We start from the raw sequence: 18,465 nt of genomic DNA on the forward strand, positions 1-18,465 counted from the left end.
TCGCTCAATAATTAAAGAACCACTACGTGCCAACAAATTAAATAATGTAATACACGCTCCCCCAATTTTTGGAAAATGGAAATTTTCATAAGCAAGCCCAAATTTTCAAATCCCACTTAGTCCTTCATATTTTTATTAAACAAAAAGCTAGAAATACAAAATGTTAAAAAAAAAGCCCACGTCATATTAAAATCAAATGGACCTATTTCATTACTCTAATTTTTGCGACAGAAATTTCCCCTCCGAGTGACCAAGCCCATTAAGAAACCCGGCCCATATTCATATAAAATCCATTTGAAGAAATAATGAATGAATTTGGGAAATTAGCATTTAATTTAAGAAAATCAACGACCTTTTTTCAACGGCCATGCAGAAAATCCCCCAACAAAATCACCTTTGCAAATTGCAACACTTTGGATTTAGCTACGAATTCTCTTCGCCTCCTGCTTCGCGTGCACCGCGTAAACCCTGATTTCTTCTCATTTCTCTTGCTTTGAGCTGAATTCATCTCATTTCTCTTGATTTGAGCTGAATTATTCTCATTTCTCTTTATTCGAGGTGTTTTCGTTTTTAATTTCATCTAACTTGAATGTACTTTGCTTCCTGCAGATTTTTGTAGAGCATTAAAAATTCAAGTTTTGGGTGTGAAAAATGGTGAACCGTCCAGGATTCTTCAAGTTCTACTTACCTTCGCTCGGCGAAGAGAATCTGGTAAGCTTTTCTCAGTTTAATTCTCTCGATTATACCTGTTTTACTCTCTTTTTAAACAAAATATCACGTTGTGCTATAAGATGACGTTTTTGTTAGATTCGTTGATTTCGATTTTCTGTTTCTGGAGGTCCGGCATGATGTGAGTAAAATTATGTTGAAGCAAAAATCATAGAGATTTATGGAAATTATTTATGTCCATGATTTGTGTGGCATTTCTAAGTTAGAGAGTTGTAATGCTACCTTTATGTTTGATGTAATGCCCTTTGATGGCTACTTGATTTATTAGCGTCTTGCTCTCTTTTTTGAATGGAGGCAGCTCGTCCCACCCGAAAAGTATATCAATGGCTGCCATTGTAGCTCTGTTCACTACCTTTGAGTTCTTTCGCAGCTCCGCTTTCCAATTCAAACGCCTAAGATGCATGTCTCTCTATAAAGAGGGCTAAACATTTTTTTTACACTCCTTGTGGGACGAGAGACACATGCCATATTTTTTCAATTGCGAGCTGCTTTTTAATAGCCCTTGTTAACATATCTCGTGTGCCTCGTTGCCAAAGAGTGATATTGCACCTTGGCTATCCAATATTATCTTACTTGTTTGAAGGGCTTGATAAATATATTTCTATAGTTAGACATCATAAATTTTGATCTGCATTGAATATTGAGTTGTAATTTCTTGATGATGATAATGAAACAAGCTAATTAAATACCTAAGAAATGCTTCACCACCAAACATACGATAGATAACAATGTTTGATTAGCGATGGAAATATTTTACTCTATCATTGTATTTTCATTTCTATATAAATTCTGGTATATCAAGTGTTTATATAGAATAATATTAAGCAACTTGGCCGGTGATTTTTATGCTTACAGAAAATCCCTTCAAGGTTTATTCAATCTGTTCAAGGAACATGGCCAATGGATTTGGCACTTCGAGATCGGTATAACAATTTGTGGAATGTGAAGGTGGAAATGGTTGGCGGTGATTGGTACTTTAAAGATGGTTGGACAAAGTTCGCTGATGATAATATGATAAAAGGAGGGGATATGTTAGTATATGAATATTTCTCTCCAGGTTTACTTGACTTTAAAGTTCATGGCGGCTCTGCTTGCTTAACCGAAGGATTTGGAGGTCGGGAAACTAAGAATATTGAAGAGCAGATTATAAAAATAGAATCAGATGATGACATTGTAACTCGTACTAATGAAACTGATTATGATCCTATTGATGAAGAAGAATACTTGCATGATGGTTATTATAAAGTAGAGCAAGCAATGGATGGTAAAGTTTCTTACTTGGTTTCTTTTCTTCAGACTTGCTGTCATCATCAATCTGAACCTTCTATTTGAATCAGATGATACTGACGATTATGATTCCACAACTAAAGAAGAGAATCTTAGGGATGATCATTTTCAAGTGGTGCAAGTGACGGATGGTAAAGCTATATCTTTTATCTTGAGATTTTATTGGCATGGTAATCTTAGTTACAGACCTTTGCTTTCGGTCTTTCTATCAATCTAAGCCTACTATTTGAGTCGACTATAGATACAAATGACTATCCTTCTGTTCCTGCAACTGTAGAGAAGAATCAAAGATTTGATTTTTTTGAAGCAGACCAAGTGACGGATGGTACAGTTATATATATATTTTATTATGTGTTAAATGCACAAAAACAGCACGACATTTGCACCGAATTGAAAATTATGGAAGGACTTTTGAACTGTGCAAATACAACATCATCTTTTGATTTTGATACAAAGTAAGCATGCTAATGCTGGATCTGCCCCGATTCAATCAATAATGGGATCTTTTACTTGACAACTGGATTATGATGTGTCCAAGGATTTGATAGTATGATGCTCTTGTTTAAATTTTAATTGACCTTTCTTCGGTCTACATGTCAGTCTGAACCTACTATCTAATGAGTTGTAGATGACACTGATGATGACGGTTGTCTTCCTACAACTAAAGAAGCAAATCAACGAGATGCTCACCCAGTAGGGAAGCAATTGATGAATGGTAAAGTCGTATCAATTCATTTCTTCAAAATTTTCTGAACATTGCTGTTAGTTAATTCACCATTTCTTGTGGTATGTACATTCATATACAAACCAATACATTGTGTGAATTGATCTGATGATGTGCATGATAGTTTCCAAATGTGTGCAAATAATTCGGGAAGAGGGTCCAAGAGATGATACTCCTCAACAAGAGCTGGTGAGGTATGGTAAGTTACATACATAGTTTTGTCCCAGTTTCGTAGCTTGTGTTGCTTTCCATGCTCTATCCATCCATGTGATCCTTCTGCCCGACTCAGGTACGGCCAGTTCTAGCAAGCATAAAAACAAAAGGGATTATGACTGGTATGGTGTAGAGATCTTCAAAACCGGACTCATTCCCCAGCCCCGGAATCCTTATTTTGTGACCAAGAAACGAAGACACAGAGCCGGTGAACTAGTAAGCATAAACAACACATTTCTTTAGCATTTCAAAAAAATCTCTTTTTACAACAATGTTGCTGCTGCATTGATAGTATATACCCATGGATGTGATAAGATGCTACAACCTGAAACTCCCCGAGACAGTGACGCTCCTCGACCCAAAAGGAAGGCAGTTTCGTGCTACACGCAAGATATGGGCTGATGAGAGGACGTTCTACTTTGGAGGCTGGAAAGGCCTTTGTGGAGTGAACATGGTGGAAGACGAAGACTCGTGCATCTGTGAGTTTTTGCAGAATGGCGACGATCTACGCATCAGTGTAAGCTTCTTCCCCCCAAAATAGCAGCAATGGTGGAATGGAGGAGTAGTGGATTGGATTCGTATAGAGGGTTTCACATTTGTATAGTCTTGGATGAATTGTTTTAGCATTTGAGATTTTTGAGTAATTGTTGGGATATGATTTTAAGAAGTATGATTTGTTGTTTCAGCTAATAGTCTCATTCCAATCTTGCACTAAATTTCATACTAAAATAGTGGTTTTATTGTGCCCGAAAATGGTTTTCAAGTCCAATGGTTTGCACTCTTTTGCACAAGAAAGGAAAAAATATTTCTTGGTTTATAATTTTAATTATCAATCATTAATATGCTCATTCGACATTACTTACTGAAGTAATAATAATAACCAGATAATAAAACGTGTCTTCATAAATAATAACCATATAAAAAAGACATAAATATTGTAAATTAAATCACAATCTTTGAATGTTAATTTAATTCAATCTCTGAACTGCTTCAATTAGAACTTAATATTACAATTTGTAGTAAACTAACAACTCTATCTGCAAAACAAATTTGCTTAGAAACTTGGGCTGCATACACAAGACTGTTAAACTTGGGTGCACCGTGTAAACACAAATTTATGAATATTGTGCGGCGATAAACTAAAACTGTTAAACTTTTTAAGCTTTAAACATAGATCTAAAATCAAGCATATTGTAAAACCACTGTTTCTAAAATTTCATAGGATCGATTGGTTTTCTCAACAAAAACTCTTCGAATTTCAATTGTAACTCTTCAATTTATCGGGAAAATCAACTAGGCCCAAGATAAAAAATAACTATTTTCTAATTTTGATAGAGTTGTTTGTTTGTTTCACTTGTTTTCATCAAGATTTTACTTTACTCTTCACTATATGTCAGGTTTGTTTAACATAATCAAAATTGGATTATGGGAAACATAAATAATGAATATCACATTATTATTTGAGCTGTACATATATACCGTAAATCAGTTGAACGAGATGGTATAGTATCCATTATTTTTGTTCTTTCTTTTGATTACAACAATTTGTATTTTATCTTTTATTTTCTCCCGCTCCTTGTGTTGTGTTAGATATTTTGTTGATGTGTCTGCAATTAGTTTCACTTATATATGTTTGATTCGTTATTGCTATTTGCCTCTTTAAGTTTGTTTTTTTGGGAACTTATAGCAGTGAGAATAAAATGGTAGATTATTCATTTCTTGATTTTATGTGGTCGTTTTAAGGCAATATCCAAATTCATTGAATCCATATATATATATATATATATATATATATATATATATATATATATATGTATAGGGAGAGGTTCAGGAAAGAACCATAAATAAAAGAAGACCGGAGAACCATTTTCAGCCATTTGATCATCAAGATCTACGGTGGATGCATCATCTTGTTGGATGAATGCAGATCCTGGGTTCGAATCCTGAAGGGAGCATTTTTTTTATTTTTTTGAGTGCATTAATTTTAACAGCGGATGCATTAATTTTTACAGTGAATGCATTAGATATGATGGTTCTCCCGTTCTCACAAATAATATAGTTCTCTCTAGAACCACACCCTATATGTATATATATATATATGTGCACGCTTCAGTGAGCCCCCTATTTTTCGTGAGACACTGAGTACTATGAATAAGACGTACTATACTAATGAACCAGGGCCACAAGGTAGTATATACCGATTAACAATGCAGTATATACTGATGAATAACGAAATTTAAAATATTTCGCTCCCTCCAGAATTCGAACCCTGACAAAAAAAATTATCCCTCTAGATACAATATCAGCCATAGGATTGATGAAATAAACGCACGAGATCGTGTCTCAGGTCTCAATAAAAATAGGGGGTCTCATTGGAGCGCTCCCCTATATATATATATATATATAGGAGGAAGTTGAACTAAGAATGTTATCTTTCGTGAGAAATGAAAATGATTGAATAAGTCAGTATATAATGTTGAATAAGCTGCTTGTAATGACTGAATAACGAAATTCAATTAATTAGATAGAATTTTCGCTCCCTCCAGGATTCGAACCTAGGTAAAAATGTTATGCAGTCATTACAAGCAGCTTATTCAACACTATATGCTGACTTATTCAATCATTCTCATTTCTCACGAAAAATAGCATACTTAGTATAACTCATCCATATATATATATATATATATATATATATATATATATATATATATATATATATAGGAGCGCGCTCCAGTGAAATCCCCTATTTTACGTGAAACACTGAGGACAATGAATAAGACATATAATACTAATGAACAAGACGTAAATCTAACGAATAAGATGTACATACTGATGAAAAATAAAATTTAAAAAATTGGTAATGAATAAAACATATATACTGATGAACAAGGCAGTATATACTGATGAATAACAAAATTTAAAATATTCCGCTCCTTCCAGGATTCGAACTCTGCGAAAAAAAATCTCCCTCCAGATACAATATCAGCAATTGGATTGATAAAATAAACGCACCAGATCGTGCCCTAGATCTCACTAAAATTAAAGGGTCTTATTGGAGCAGCCCCATATATATATATATAGGGTGCGGTTATAGTGAGAACCACACTTATCGTGAGAACATAAGAACCATTAAAATCAATGCATCTACTATATAAATTAATGCATTCGCTATTAAATTTAATGCATCCGAAAATAATAAATTTTTTGCTCCCTTCAGGATTCGAACCCAGGATCTGCATTCATCCACCAAGATGATGCATTCACCGTAGATCTTGATGATCGAATGGTTTAAAATGGTTCTCTGTTCTAATTTTATTTAGTGGTTCTTATTTGAACCTCTCCCTATATATATATATATATCCAAAATCTATATATGTATTTTATGGTGAATAACACTATACCACATTTCTATCAGAAACATACTAATTTTTTGCGCTTCACAATCTAAATTAGGTTGAGTTGGTTGCTCATGTTTTTCCACTAAATGTATTATATATGCGCACTATTATAACATTCACTATATGTGAAATAATTTTTTACTTACAAGTTTGAAACATAAAATGAAATTGAGGGAAATGATCTACCACTCCCCAATTTCGGCACTTGTATTTCAACCATTTCTTGATTCCCATTATAAAGTTTAATTGAAGTGAATCTTTAAGGACATGTTTTAAATGTGATATGGATTTGAAAATCCAAGCTTTCATTTGATGCATTTGTAATGTCCTTTCCTGAGTTAAGCCACACGTTTTTCACAATAAAAAGATATAACTTCTCCGTGTTTAACTATTTAATGCAGATTGTAAATACTAATTGGATACCATTTACTTATATTTTAGAAGTTGTACCAAGTTTGTAAAAACCAAGTTTTAATCCCCAAAAGCAAAGAAGTTTGTACCAAGGTACGTATGAACTCAAAGGGAGTGATCAACTAATGCAGCATTAGTCCCAAAGTGAAACAATGATGATAAATGAAAGTAGTTAAAAAGCATGAAAAATACAACGTTTTAATCATGTGTGTCTATTTTATGCAAGGAAAATCCAACTCTAATTAGATTGCACGAGTATGCATGCACAAGCTTTTATATTTCAAGAAGAGTAAAAAGGGAGAATGGTTTCATAAAATGCTAAGTCAAATAGGTGTGAGCCTAGTAATATATAAGGAGATTTTCTTAGTAAATGCATCTTATGTTGCTAGTTTTTTTATATTCTACCTAACTATTATTGGACAATAATCGTTAACCATTCTACCACTTAGCTAACACACACACACACAATAATCATCTTTTCTTTTTTTGAGGCGGAAGGCATGTAATTTTATTACTCAAGATCATTGCATACAATATCCCTCAACCACATGGGATAATCACTCATCCAAACCTTCCTATGCTTAATACTACGCATATACTGCGCCAGGCTGTGCGCGGCCGCATTCGCCGTGCGATACATGTGGAACACTCCCAGCAAACAATTATCTCTGGCCACCATAAGGATATCGCAGATTTCTTGAGAGAGGAAGTCTTTGTCATCATATGGTCCAGCCATGATCCTAGCCACCAACATGGAGTCAATGAACACACTAAAAGGCGATAAATTCAGCTCAACAAAAAGAAGAATGCCATGAACAACGGCCATAACTTCTGGCATAAATGAATTAGAAGTCGGCTTTGTGCGCTTAGCCATCGCTGCACATATCTTACCCTTGCCATTTCGCAATAATCATCTTTTCTAATGTTGCATTTTATGGTATAAGATCAAATCTTTTTTAACCGTCTTCCTAGTTTTTCCCACATCGAGCTCGTAGTGAATATTCTCTATCCCACATCGAACTCATACTCAAAATACTTATTATTTTTTATCTATAAAAGGGCTCTTGTTTTCTTTTCTTGGCACCAAAATCTTCATAATTTAAGAGTACTTTTGGCGTTGCTATAATTTGGTAAAGTGGTTGATTGTAGATGGCGGCGCGTGGGGGTGCACGAAACGTTTTCAGACGTCAATTACCAAATGTATTGTGCTCATTCCTTCAATTTTATCTTTTGCTTTTTACCATTTTAGCGTTCTCCATTTGTATCAATTTTCGTGCGCTCTTTATTGTAATGTTTTTTTTTTTTTTTTTTAATTTACAGCAATAAGGAACATTGTCACGACCGGCCTTAATTAAGGATAATTAATCCGGGAAAACCATGACTGGGGAAGGAAAATTAAGAAGCGGGTTTAGAAAGGGGCGCATAAAAGAATACTCAAAGAGCTTGAATACGCGTGAAATATTCCTTAAAAAGGAAAAAGGCATAGTTCGCATAAAAAGGGTACTCAAAGAACTTGTATACGCGTTATATTCCTTAAAAGGAAAAAGGCATTTTTAGGGGCTTGGCTAAAACATTATCAGAGTTTGTAACGGAAGGTGTAACTGAAATAATCAGTGTTTACAGCGGAATGCATAACTGAGATACATGTATGAAGACATGTATCCTTTCTGAGCCTACTTTAAGTTCGACAAAAACTCCATTCAGCAACACTTCATCGCCCATCACAGCTCAACCTACACAAACATAAACATCGAAGGGCTAAGTACAAGAGTACTTAGTGGGCAGTTGCCAAGCATATAACATAACATCATTAACAATTTCACAATATCGCATAAGAGGCATGAGTTTCTTTCATATCATTTGCTCATTAAACATTTCCAAATTCATAAATAGCATAAGGGCATTCTTCATCATCAACAATCATATACACGCATCGTGTCGTGGAGAAGGCCTTCTCCAACGAACACGTGCATCGCACCGTGAGAGGGGGCCTCCCTCAGCGGTCACGGCATCGTACTATTGAGGGAGGCCTCCCCCAATAGACGCTGTAACACTGGCATACTGGCATACTGGCATCGCGCCGCGAGAGAGGCCTCTCTCAGCGGACACAGGCATCGCGCCGTGAGGAAGGCCCTCCTCAACGGACACGGCATCGTACTGTTGAGGGAGGCCTCCCCCAACAGACGCAAGCATCAAACATAAGCATAAACTTATCAGCGTAAAGCATTCAAGCGTAAATAAGTGTAATCAAGTGTAAATTACATAGGGCGTAAATAGTATAAACAGCATAGCGTAAATCATTTAACGTGCAGCATAATAAAGCTTAACTCATTTAAGCGTAATAAAGCATACCATACTTGAAGATCCAATTTGCATTTTAAAGCATAACACATGCATAGCATTTTATTTACGCGTAAGAAATTGCCCACCTGATAGCAAAGTTTTGCTAAGGTACTCTAACTCCTTGTGTAGTTCTTACTCTCGCGCTTGACCTGTAATTGCTTGTTGTTGGTGGCTGTTTGTTGCCATTGAATTTAATGAGGAGATAGATGTTCGAAGTTTGGCAGCAGTAAATGAAATCTCTCATTCCTTTGGTTGTTGAAGAACTAAGGAATGAGTAAAAGGGCTGATAATAGCCTTAAAGAATCGAATATGGTGGGGAGCAAAAGGGTGGTGGGTAGCTGATGGAGTAGGTGGGAAGTTTGGTGGAGCAAAGGCGTGTAAACTTTAATTGATTGCGAAAAAACTTTTGCTTTTGCTAATTGATTTGGTTGTCTTCTTGATTGATTCTGTATATTTAATCGCGTTTTTGCAATTAAATACTGGCTTCTGCTCATTATTCGTGTATAAATTAAATACGTATATTTAATCTGCGTTGCAGTCGGAATAATTTCTCGACTTCTATTAGCACTAATAAAATATAACTGCTTCTGTTTTTTTTTCGATTAATAAATAACATGACTTTGCTAAGTCAGTTATAACTTGAAAATAATGATTATTGAATGGCTCAATAATCCTCGTCGCGTTTTTCTCATACTTATAAAAGTATAAAGCTAAAATAATAACTTCGTTTTTTATAAAAAAAATCAGGACCATAAACTGGATTCATATATAACTGGCAACTGGGTTTCATTTACTAAAAGATGCGATATTAATTATCGCGATACCATATTAAATAAAAATAAAAATGCGGGTCATTACATACTACCCCTCTTAACAAAAATTTCGTCCCGAAATTTGCATATATCTGCTAAAACAGTTCGGGGTATTTTCCTTCATCTTGTCTTCAAGTTCCCGCGTAGCTTCTCTTGTCTGCGGTGTCTCCATAAGATTTTCACTGATGTGATTGAGGCTGATTTCGCAAGTGTCCACGTATTGCTGGCAAGGGGGTATGGGTGTTCTCAATTGATGAACCTCGTTGTCTGTTGGGGCATTGCGTGGAGTAGTGACCTTTTTGGCCACAATTGTAACAACCGTTAGTTCCAGCTCGACAAACACCCCTATGCATCTTACCACAATTTGGGCAAGGTAAAACTCCTTTCCGACTTTGGTTACCCCCAGTTGACTTGAGGTTAGTCTGTGCCTCGTACCTTGGTTGAATAAACTGTTCGGCCCGTTCATTTTCTTGCCACACTTTCTTACTGGTCTGATTGATATTGTCTTCGTTGTTGTCCCACTTGCGCTTCCCTTTGAAAGTATGTGAGACTGCTGGTAAGTCGTTTGGCGTCGAGATAAATGGTGAGACTAACTTGTCCGACAGCATTGCAGCTTCAATGTCAAGTGCCCTGTTCAGAGACTCCGTGTATGAGAGTCCTCCGTGGCTTGTTAGAGCCATCTTAATTTCGTAGCGCAGTCCGGCACAAAATTTCTCTGCCATCTTCTCCTCTGTGTCCACTTGTTGTGGAGCAAACCTCGACAGGTTGCAGAATTCCTTGTCGTATTCAACCACAGATTTCTTTCCTTGCTTCAACTCGTAGAACTCAACTTCTTTCTTCTTGCTATAGCTTTTCGGAATATATTTATCATATAGTCCTGTCTTAAAATCTTCCCAAGTATAACTTGCCCATTGTTCAGGTGTCAGAATTTTTCGTCGTGCTTCCCACCAGAAGTCAGCCGATCCTGTTAGTTGGAATGAGACGCAAGATAGGTGTTCCTCATCAGTACAACGTAGAAAGTTGAAAATGCGTTCCATTGCACGCACCCAAATCTCAGCTTCAGCCGGTTCACTCGTTCCGTCAAACGTAGGTGGATTTTGCCTTAAAAAGAGTTCTTCGACTCTCCTAGTTGGGGGCGGAGGGGATGGGTTATGTCCTTGAGCATCTTGTGGTTCTTCGGGTACAGCGTTACGGTTTCTGCGATTGTTATTGTTTCTCGCAGGGCGTCCTCTCTTAGGCGGCATTCTGATAGCAAGAATGTGCCAATTAGTACACCCTAGCATAACCTAATACAAACCTCTAAAGAATTCTTGTAAAGGTCAACTTATTCTAACTTGTAAACAAGTCAAGACTCCAATGACAACATTGATGTAGTAAGCTTTAAGGGTCCTTAGCATCTCAAATCCATGAGTCATAACAATTCTTAAGCATATAATATCACATCATCTAAATTGGATACTTAAACATAAGTCATGGAGATTTATAGCGGCTATAAAATCATGAGCTTAAAAATTATTCTATACGCATCACTTATCTTGCTGCCTTCACTATAGCCACCAAAAGATACAATCGAATTTCTTCTACGTTTGCTTCTATGTTCTGTAGTAGTGGTGATCTCATATCTTAATAGCTCTATGTTCATAGGGATTCATTCCATAGGCATACTTAATCGCGCTTGCGTAAATCATTTCATTTAATAACAACATAACATAGCTATTAACAGTTACTCACTTTGCTATTACGAAAATTCTCACTTTTTGTAAACATTAACTCAAAACTTGGAATAGCTTACCATTCTGCTTCGTTGAGTGTGATGCGATGAAGTGCTGAGCTTTGTCGATTGAACTCTAGACACTTTAGTGATCCATTCTAAGTTTGGCTTAAATAAACTATTAGGCTCAGAGCAAACGAACTGCTCTGATACCACTCTGTCACGACCGGCCTTAATTAAGGATAATTAATCCGGGAAAACCATGACTGGGGAAGGAAAATTAAGAAGCGGGTTTAGAAAGGGGCGCATAAAAGAATACTCAAAGAGCTTGAATACGCGTGAAATATTCCTTAAAAAGGAAAAAGGCATAGTTCGCATAAAAAGGGTACTCAAAGAACTTGTATACGCGTTATATTCCTTAAAAGGAAAAAGGCATTTTTAGGGGCTTGGCTAAAACATTATCAGAGTTTGTAACGGAAGGTGTAACTGAAATAATCAGTGTTTACAGCGGAATGCATAACTGAGATACATGTATGAAGACATGTATCCTTTCTGAGCCTACTTTAAGTTCGACAAAAACTCCATTCAGCAACACTTCATCGCCCATCACAGCTCAACCTACACAAACATAAACATCGAAGGGCTAAGTACAAGAGTACTTAGTGGGCAGTTGCCAAGCATATAACATAACATCATTAACAATTTCACAATATCGCATAAGAGGCATGAGTTTCTTTCATATCATTTGCTCATTAAACATTTCCAAATTCATAAATAGCATAAGGGCATTCTTCATCATCAACAATCATATACACGCATCGTGTCGTGGAGAAGGCCTTCTCCAACGAACACGTGCATCGCACCGTGAGAGGGGGCCTCCCTCAGCGGTCACGGCATCGTACTATTGAGGGAGGCCTCCCCCAATAGACGCTGTAACACTGGCATACTGGCATACTGGCATCGCGCCGCGAGAGAGGCCTCTCTCAGCGGACACAGGCATCGCGCCGTGAGGAAGGCCCTCCTCAACGGACACGGCATCGTACTGTTGAGGGAGGCCTCCCCCAACAGACGCAAGCATCAAACATAAGCATAAACTTATCAGCGTAAAGCATTCAAGCGTAAATAAGTGTAATCAAGTGTAAATTACATAGGGCGTAAATAGTATAAACAGCATAGCGTAAATCATTTAACGTGCAGCATAATAAAGCTTAACTCATTTAAGCGTAATAAAGCATACCATACTTGAAGATCCAATTTGCATTTTAAAGCATAACACATGCATAGCATTTTATTTACGCGTAAGAAATTGCCCACCTGATAGCAAAGTTTTGCTAAGGTACTCTAACTCCTTGTGTAGTTCTTACTCTCGCGCTTGACCTGTAATTGCTTGTTGTTGGTGGCTGTTTGTTGCCATTGAATTTAATGAGGAGATAGATGTTCGAAGTTTGGCAGCAGTAAATGAAATCTCTCATTCCTTTGGTTGTTGAAGAACTAAGGAATGAGTAAAAGGGCTGATAATAGCCTTAAAGAATCGAATATGGTGGGGAGCAAAAGGGTGGTGGGTAGCTGATGGAGTAGGTGGGAAGTTTGGTGGAGCAAAGGCGTGTAAACTTTAATTGATTGCGAAAAAACTTTTGCTTTTGCTAATTGATTTGGTTGTCTTCTTGATTGATTCTGTATATTTAATCGCGTTTTTGCAATTAAATACTGGCTTCTGCTCATTATTCGTGTATAAATTAAATACGTATATTTAATCTGCGTTGCAGTCGGAATAATTTCTCGACTTCTATTAGCACTAATAAAATATAACTGCTTCTGTTTTTTTTTCGATTAATAAATAACATGACTTTGCTAAGTCAGTTATAACTTGAAAATAATGATTATTGAATGGCTCAATAATCCTCGTCGCGTTTTTCTCATACTTATAAAAGTATAAAGCTAAAATAATAACTTCGTTTTTTATAAAAAAAATCAGGACCATAAACTGGATTCATATATAACTGGCAACTGGGTTTCATTTACTAAAAGATGCGATATTAATTATCGCGATACCATATTAAATAAAAATAAAAATGCGGGTCATTACAAACATTCATTTTGAAGGATTAATAGATAAAAATTAACAATATTAATTTTTTGTTTACTTAATACAAAGGATTAGCTTTAATAGAAAAAATAATTATATTAATCTTTTGTTTACTTAATAGGATTAAAACCTTGGTATACTTCAAGACTTTTAATTATTTTATCACTTTAATAAATTAGTTTTTTTATTTATATCCCGTTAAAAAATTGGAATTGAAGAAATGAGATTAGATATTCCTATAAATAGTGGCTTACGCTAGCAAATTTGTTCCAACAACACTCCGCAAAAGAATTAAATTATAATTGATAAATGCAATTAAGAAACAGACTAAAATTAGCAATCTATTATGTGATAAAGAAGTTTACTTTAGAGGACATACATTGAGAATGGGAACAACTTCTAAATAAACAACACAATCAATGGTACATGTAAAGAAGAAGAAAATAAAAAGCACACGAATCATAAATTACAACCATTTTTAAACTTGAAGTTGCTACATGTGATTTTTCATGTAATTTGATATAGATAGGAGTAAGTGATGATGATAACAACGATGCCAACATTATTAGTAGTCCCTCTGTTTTGAAGAAAATAGAAGTGAGTGACAAATTAATGATTAATAAAAGTTGTTGAATGTATTGTAAGTGAAGAAATATTTTACTTTAGGGATAGTGATATAGTAAATAATGGGATAAAGTAAGCAAATAAGTTGATATATTGAGACTTCTTTGTGAGGTGGCTAATGCCTATAAATGGAATGAAACTTTTTTATAGACATCCCAAAATAACAAATTGAGACTATTTTTCTAAGATGTAAGGAGTAATAAACAATGCTTGCAATGTAACATTAGACTAACTTCAATGCTTTGGACTATTTTGCTATCGTTTCTACACCAAAATAGTAGAACTTACGTACTAGAAATGTTTTGGTTCTAGCTCAAAAAATGAAATGTTTTGGATAGTCTCTATCTTACACTGAATTCATACTTGAAATACTTTTTTTTTTACAAATTAGTGATTATTAAACAAAAAAAATTTAATGGTCGCACTACAGTGAATTCAAACCCAATATTTTTGACTTAAGCATTAATCATTCTACCGCTAAACCAACACACACTATACTTGAAATTCTACTTAGATATTTATTTATTTTATTGATGAAAGAGCTCTTATTTTTTTCCCTTCCAACCAAAATATTCCTTGGTTAGGGTCAATTTACTTTGATGAAAAAGGAGCGAAAAAAAAAAATATTTTTTTAGTATTTTTTTCATATTTTCACTATGATAGAAATTTTTCTCCGGACAGGATGAAATGTTTTTTCTCGGGCAGCTCATTTTCTCTCAAATATTGGATAATATTATCTTTAGGCAGTGGTATATTTTTCAACATTTCCCTCTATATCAATATTTACTCACGCTGCACAAACATGCACCATTTTAGAACAAGATTTTGGTGCATGAAACGTTAGCAAACGTGGATTATCAAATGTATTGTGCTTCATTTCTTTTGTTTTTGTATTTTGCGTTTTACCATTTCAGGATTCTCCATTTGTATCAATTTTGGTGCACTCTTTTCTTTTGTTGCTTTATTTACTTTTTTTTTTTTAATTTACACCAATCTTTTCTTTACATCCGTGTAAAATATAAAATATTAGTTTCTCGTGTATTGCATAAGTGAAAATATTAGTTTCTCTTATATTCCTCATAATTCTAAACCTTTTTGTGTCAGTATTCCCCATTATAAAAATTAAAGAGTAATTAAATTATATTCATCTAAGGAAGAATAAAATGAAATTAGATATTCCTATAAATAGTGACTTACGCTAGCAAATTTGATCCGGCAATTCACTTCACAAAAAAAAATTATAGTAATTGATAACTGCAATTAAAAACAAACTAAAGTTAGCAATCTATAAAACTTAGAGGACACGGCATTGAGAATTGGAACTTCTTCCAAATTAACAACACAATCAATGGTAAATGTAAAGAAGAAGAAAAAAGAGAGAGAAAAGATACATAACAGACGTAAATTACGAACATTTTTAAACTTAAAGTTGCTATAAGTGAATTAATTTTCATATAATTTGATAAAGATTATAAATACGTCATTATTCACGTAGATGTGAGAGGTTTTGATAGATGAGTATATATATTTCCTTTTGGTTAGTTATTGGAACAATACAACATATATTTCCCTTTTATGTGTAGAGGCTTATATATATTTATTTCATATGTCAATCTAATAACATATAATTAGAGATAGTTCAATCAATCTTTATTTATTGTATTCCAATTTTCGAGTTTGCACAAAGATGCACGCAAATGCTTGCTGGTTATAATATTTGATCTCTGGCAATATTTGTGGTTGTGGCCGTAGTGTTGATATATATAATTTCACTTGTTTTAATTCAGAGAGTTCCCTCCATCTTTGTGGAGTCTATTGAAGGAAGTGAGCCGCAAGATTTGGCCCTGCGCGACTGCAGTAACAATTTGTGGCACCTCAAGATAGAAAAATTTCACGATGGTTGGTATTTTACAGATGGTTGGGTGAAATTTGTAGAAGATAACATGATTGAAAGGGGCGACGTGTTATTCTACCAATCCTCTTGTAAAGGTGTACTCGATTTCAAAGTTCTGAGTCCCTCCCGTTGTGAAGATGACGAAGTCGAGTGTCTCGAGGAGGTCCGAACCACCAAACCACAGGATGTGAAAACGGAAGTGAAGATCGAGGCTGCCGACGACATTGATAACATACCTTCAATAAAATGGGAGGTTGGGGAGCCCGCCGGTGGTAGCGTGCTTGGAAAGAGGAAGAAGAAGCAGGATTTCTACGGTGCCGAGATTTTTAAATCTGGGCGAGCCCGCCCGCCCACGAACCCTTACTTCGTGGCGGATGTGAGAGAAAAGAGAGTCAATGAGATGGTAATTAAGTGTCCTAATATTAATTTATGTGTCATTTAATTTTGTACATTGCATGACGTGTTTTGTTTTGGGCTATGACGACAGTACATTCCGGCGGATGTGGTGAAGTCCTACAAGCTACAACTCCCGGAGACGATGTTGCTCGTGGATTCGGTAGGGAGAAAGTTCGAGACGAAGCGCACATCGTGGAAGGATGGTCGGGTGAACTACCATGGAGGGTGGAAAGCCCTCTGCAGATCGAATTTGGCGGGAATAGGGGACAAGCTCATCTGCGAGTTCGTACAAGGCGGCGGCGGCAGCAGAGAAAGGGAGGATCTGCACCTCAAGGTAAGTTTATTCCGTGCAAAATAAGCAGCAAAAGGTGGAGATCGTAAAAAAGAAAAAAATTGCACATTTTCTTTTTAATCGGGAAAGATTAGAACAATGCAAAAAGATTTTATGTTGTGCTAGAACTTAATTAGATTTGATAGTAATTTATTATGATATAGAAACTCCAAATTTGGTGAGACACTTTTGCACAATATTGACCAAATGGTGCACAAAAATCTTGTTAAAAAATGGTGCATGTTTTGTGCCGCATGATTAAATATTGATATAGAGGAAAAATATATCATTCATAAATTTTTTTAGGGTAAATATCACTTTAAACCCAAAACTATTTTCGCACTATCAATTATATCCTAAACTATCGAAAATAATTTTTTAAACCTTGAACTATCAATTGTACCATTCGTTCATTTTTTTAGCTTAAAAAATTTGACGTGGCTCACCGGGCGTTACAATATATTTTGAATCATTCTTTTTTTGACCTATATTATATAAAGCGACATGATTATATGCATTACTCATTAAAAATTCAACAGATGAAAAATGGATAAAGGGTACAATTGATATAAAATTAATAGTTCAAGGTTTAAAAAATTATTTTTAATAGTTCAGAATATAATTGATAGTACGAAAATAGTTTGGGATTTAAAATGATATTTACCCATTTTTTTATGACATTGCTTGTTCAATTTAACCAACTAAGACTTATCAACTAGCTTTAGCTGACTCAGATCAACACACGATCGGCGAACTAACTTTATTAAGATACTTTGTCTTATTAAGTATGAGATCAGTTAGCTAACCTACATCCAACTGGTAACTTCGAGTGAGAAAGTGTTGTGATTAGGTTACTCGTGTTAGTTACTTAGAAAATCTTATATTTGAAACATTATATCAGCTCAGACGTTGATTTTTAAATATTGAGTTAAGTCTGGTATATATAATATTTAAGACAACTAAATGCAGTATTTATATTTTGCATATTCTAGTTATGATCATGTAGATTATGATTATTAGATAAAGTTAATTAAGTTATTTGAATTGAAATATCAATACAAAATCCAAAACGAGTGATTTTACTTCTATCTATTAACTACACGCGGGAATCACAATCCGATTATTGAGCGAGTCAATAATTCTTTTATGTAGATTAATAACTGCTTTGTTATAATCACGTTATTTAACTATTACGATAGAGATATTATTTTAATTTAAGTCATGATTTAATTCCGATTTGTAGCATGAATTAAATTAAAGATTTTAATTCGAAGCCATTTTATAACAAAGCGATAAAATTAGCGAGACCCAAGAAAATTATTACAGATCCGTAAGCTTGACAAAATGATTTTTAGTTGTCGCATCACCACATCATAGACTTTTTAAAACACTTACCATCAACCATAATTTTTTTTCACACATGTTTATGCAACATAGAAACCAACTTCATATTTCTTCAAAAAAAAAAAAAAAAATCAACTTCATTTTTTTAAAAGCCATGCTTTT

The 18,465-nt window shown here is 34.9% G+C and overlaps 2 protein-coding genes and 2 long non-coding RNA genes across 5 annotated transcripts in view; 2 read left to right on the forward strand and 2 right to left on the reverse strand.

The window, feature by feature from the left end:
• Positions 1-323: 323 nt before the first annotated feature.
• On the forward strand, positions 324-3,638 carry LOC131012308 (B3 domain-containing protein At5g60142-like). The gene is made up of 8 exons (XM_057940237.1): positions 324-461; positions 610-711; positions 1,585-1,993; positions 2,067-2,147; positions 2,645-2,731; positions 2,865-2,939; positions 3,030-3,169; positions 3,246-3,638. The coding sequence occupies exons 2-8, from the start codon at positions 652-654 to the stop codon at positions 3,492-3,494; spliced, it is 1,101 nt and encodes a 366-aa protein (XP_057796220.1). The 5' UTR covers positions 324-461; positions 610-651; the 3' UTR covers positions 3,495-3,638.
• A 4,221-nt stretch (positions 3,639-7,859) lies between these two features.
• The window catches only part of LOC131012318 (B3 domain-containing protein At5g25475-like), a 37,114-nt gene continuing 26,508 nt past the window's right edge, over positions 7,860-18,465 (forward strand). For both annotated transcript variants that reach the window (XM_057940260.1, XM_057940259.1), the window contains exons 1-3: positions 7,860-7,962; positions 16,126-16,635; positions 16,720-16,962. In XM_057940260.1, coding sequence (XP_057796243.1) covers positions 7,912-7,962; positions 16,126-16,635; positions 16,720-16,962 — 804 coding nt within the window. In that variant the 5' untranslated portion in view covers positions 7,860-7,911. The remainder of the gene's footprint in view (positions 7,963-16,125; positions 16,636-16,719; positions 16,963-18,465) is intronic.
• On the reverse strand, positions 8,206-9,405 carry LOC131012331 (uncharacterized). The gene is made up of 2 exons (XR_009097287.1): positions 9,192-9,405; positions 8,206-8,495 (listed from the first exon to the last, which is right to left on the reverse strand). It is a non-coding gene; the product is annotated as an uncharacterized LOC131012331 (long non-coding RNA).
• On the reverse strand, positions 11,957-13,166 carry LOC131012332 (uncharacterized). The gene is made up of 2 exons (XR_009097288.1): positions 12,943-13,166; positions 11,957-12,246 (listed from the first exon to the last, which is right to left on the reverse strand). It is a non-coding gene; the product is annotated as an uncharacterized LOC131012332 (long non-coding RNA).

The sequence above is a fragment of the Salvia miltiorrhiza genome, chromosome 2, assembly GCF_028751815.1.
Source record: "Salvia miltiorrhiza cultivar Shanhuang (shh) chromosome 2, IMPLAD_Smil_shh, whole genome shotgun sequence".
In the NCBI taxonomy this organism is placed as follows: Eukaryota; Viridiplantae; Streptophyta; class Magnoliopsida; order Lamiales; family Lamiaceae; genus Salvia; species Salvia miltiorrhiza.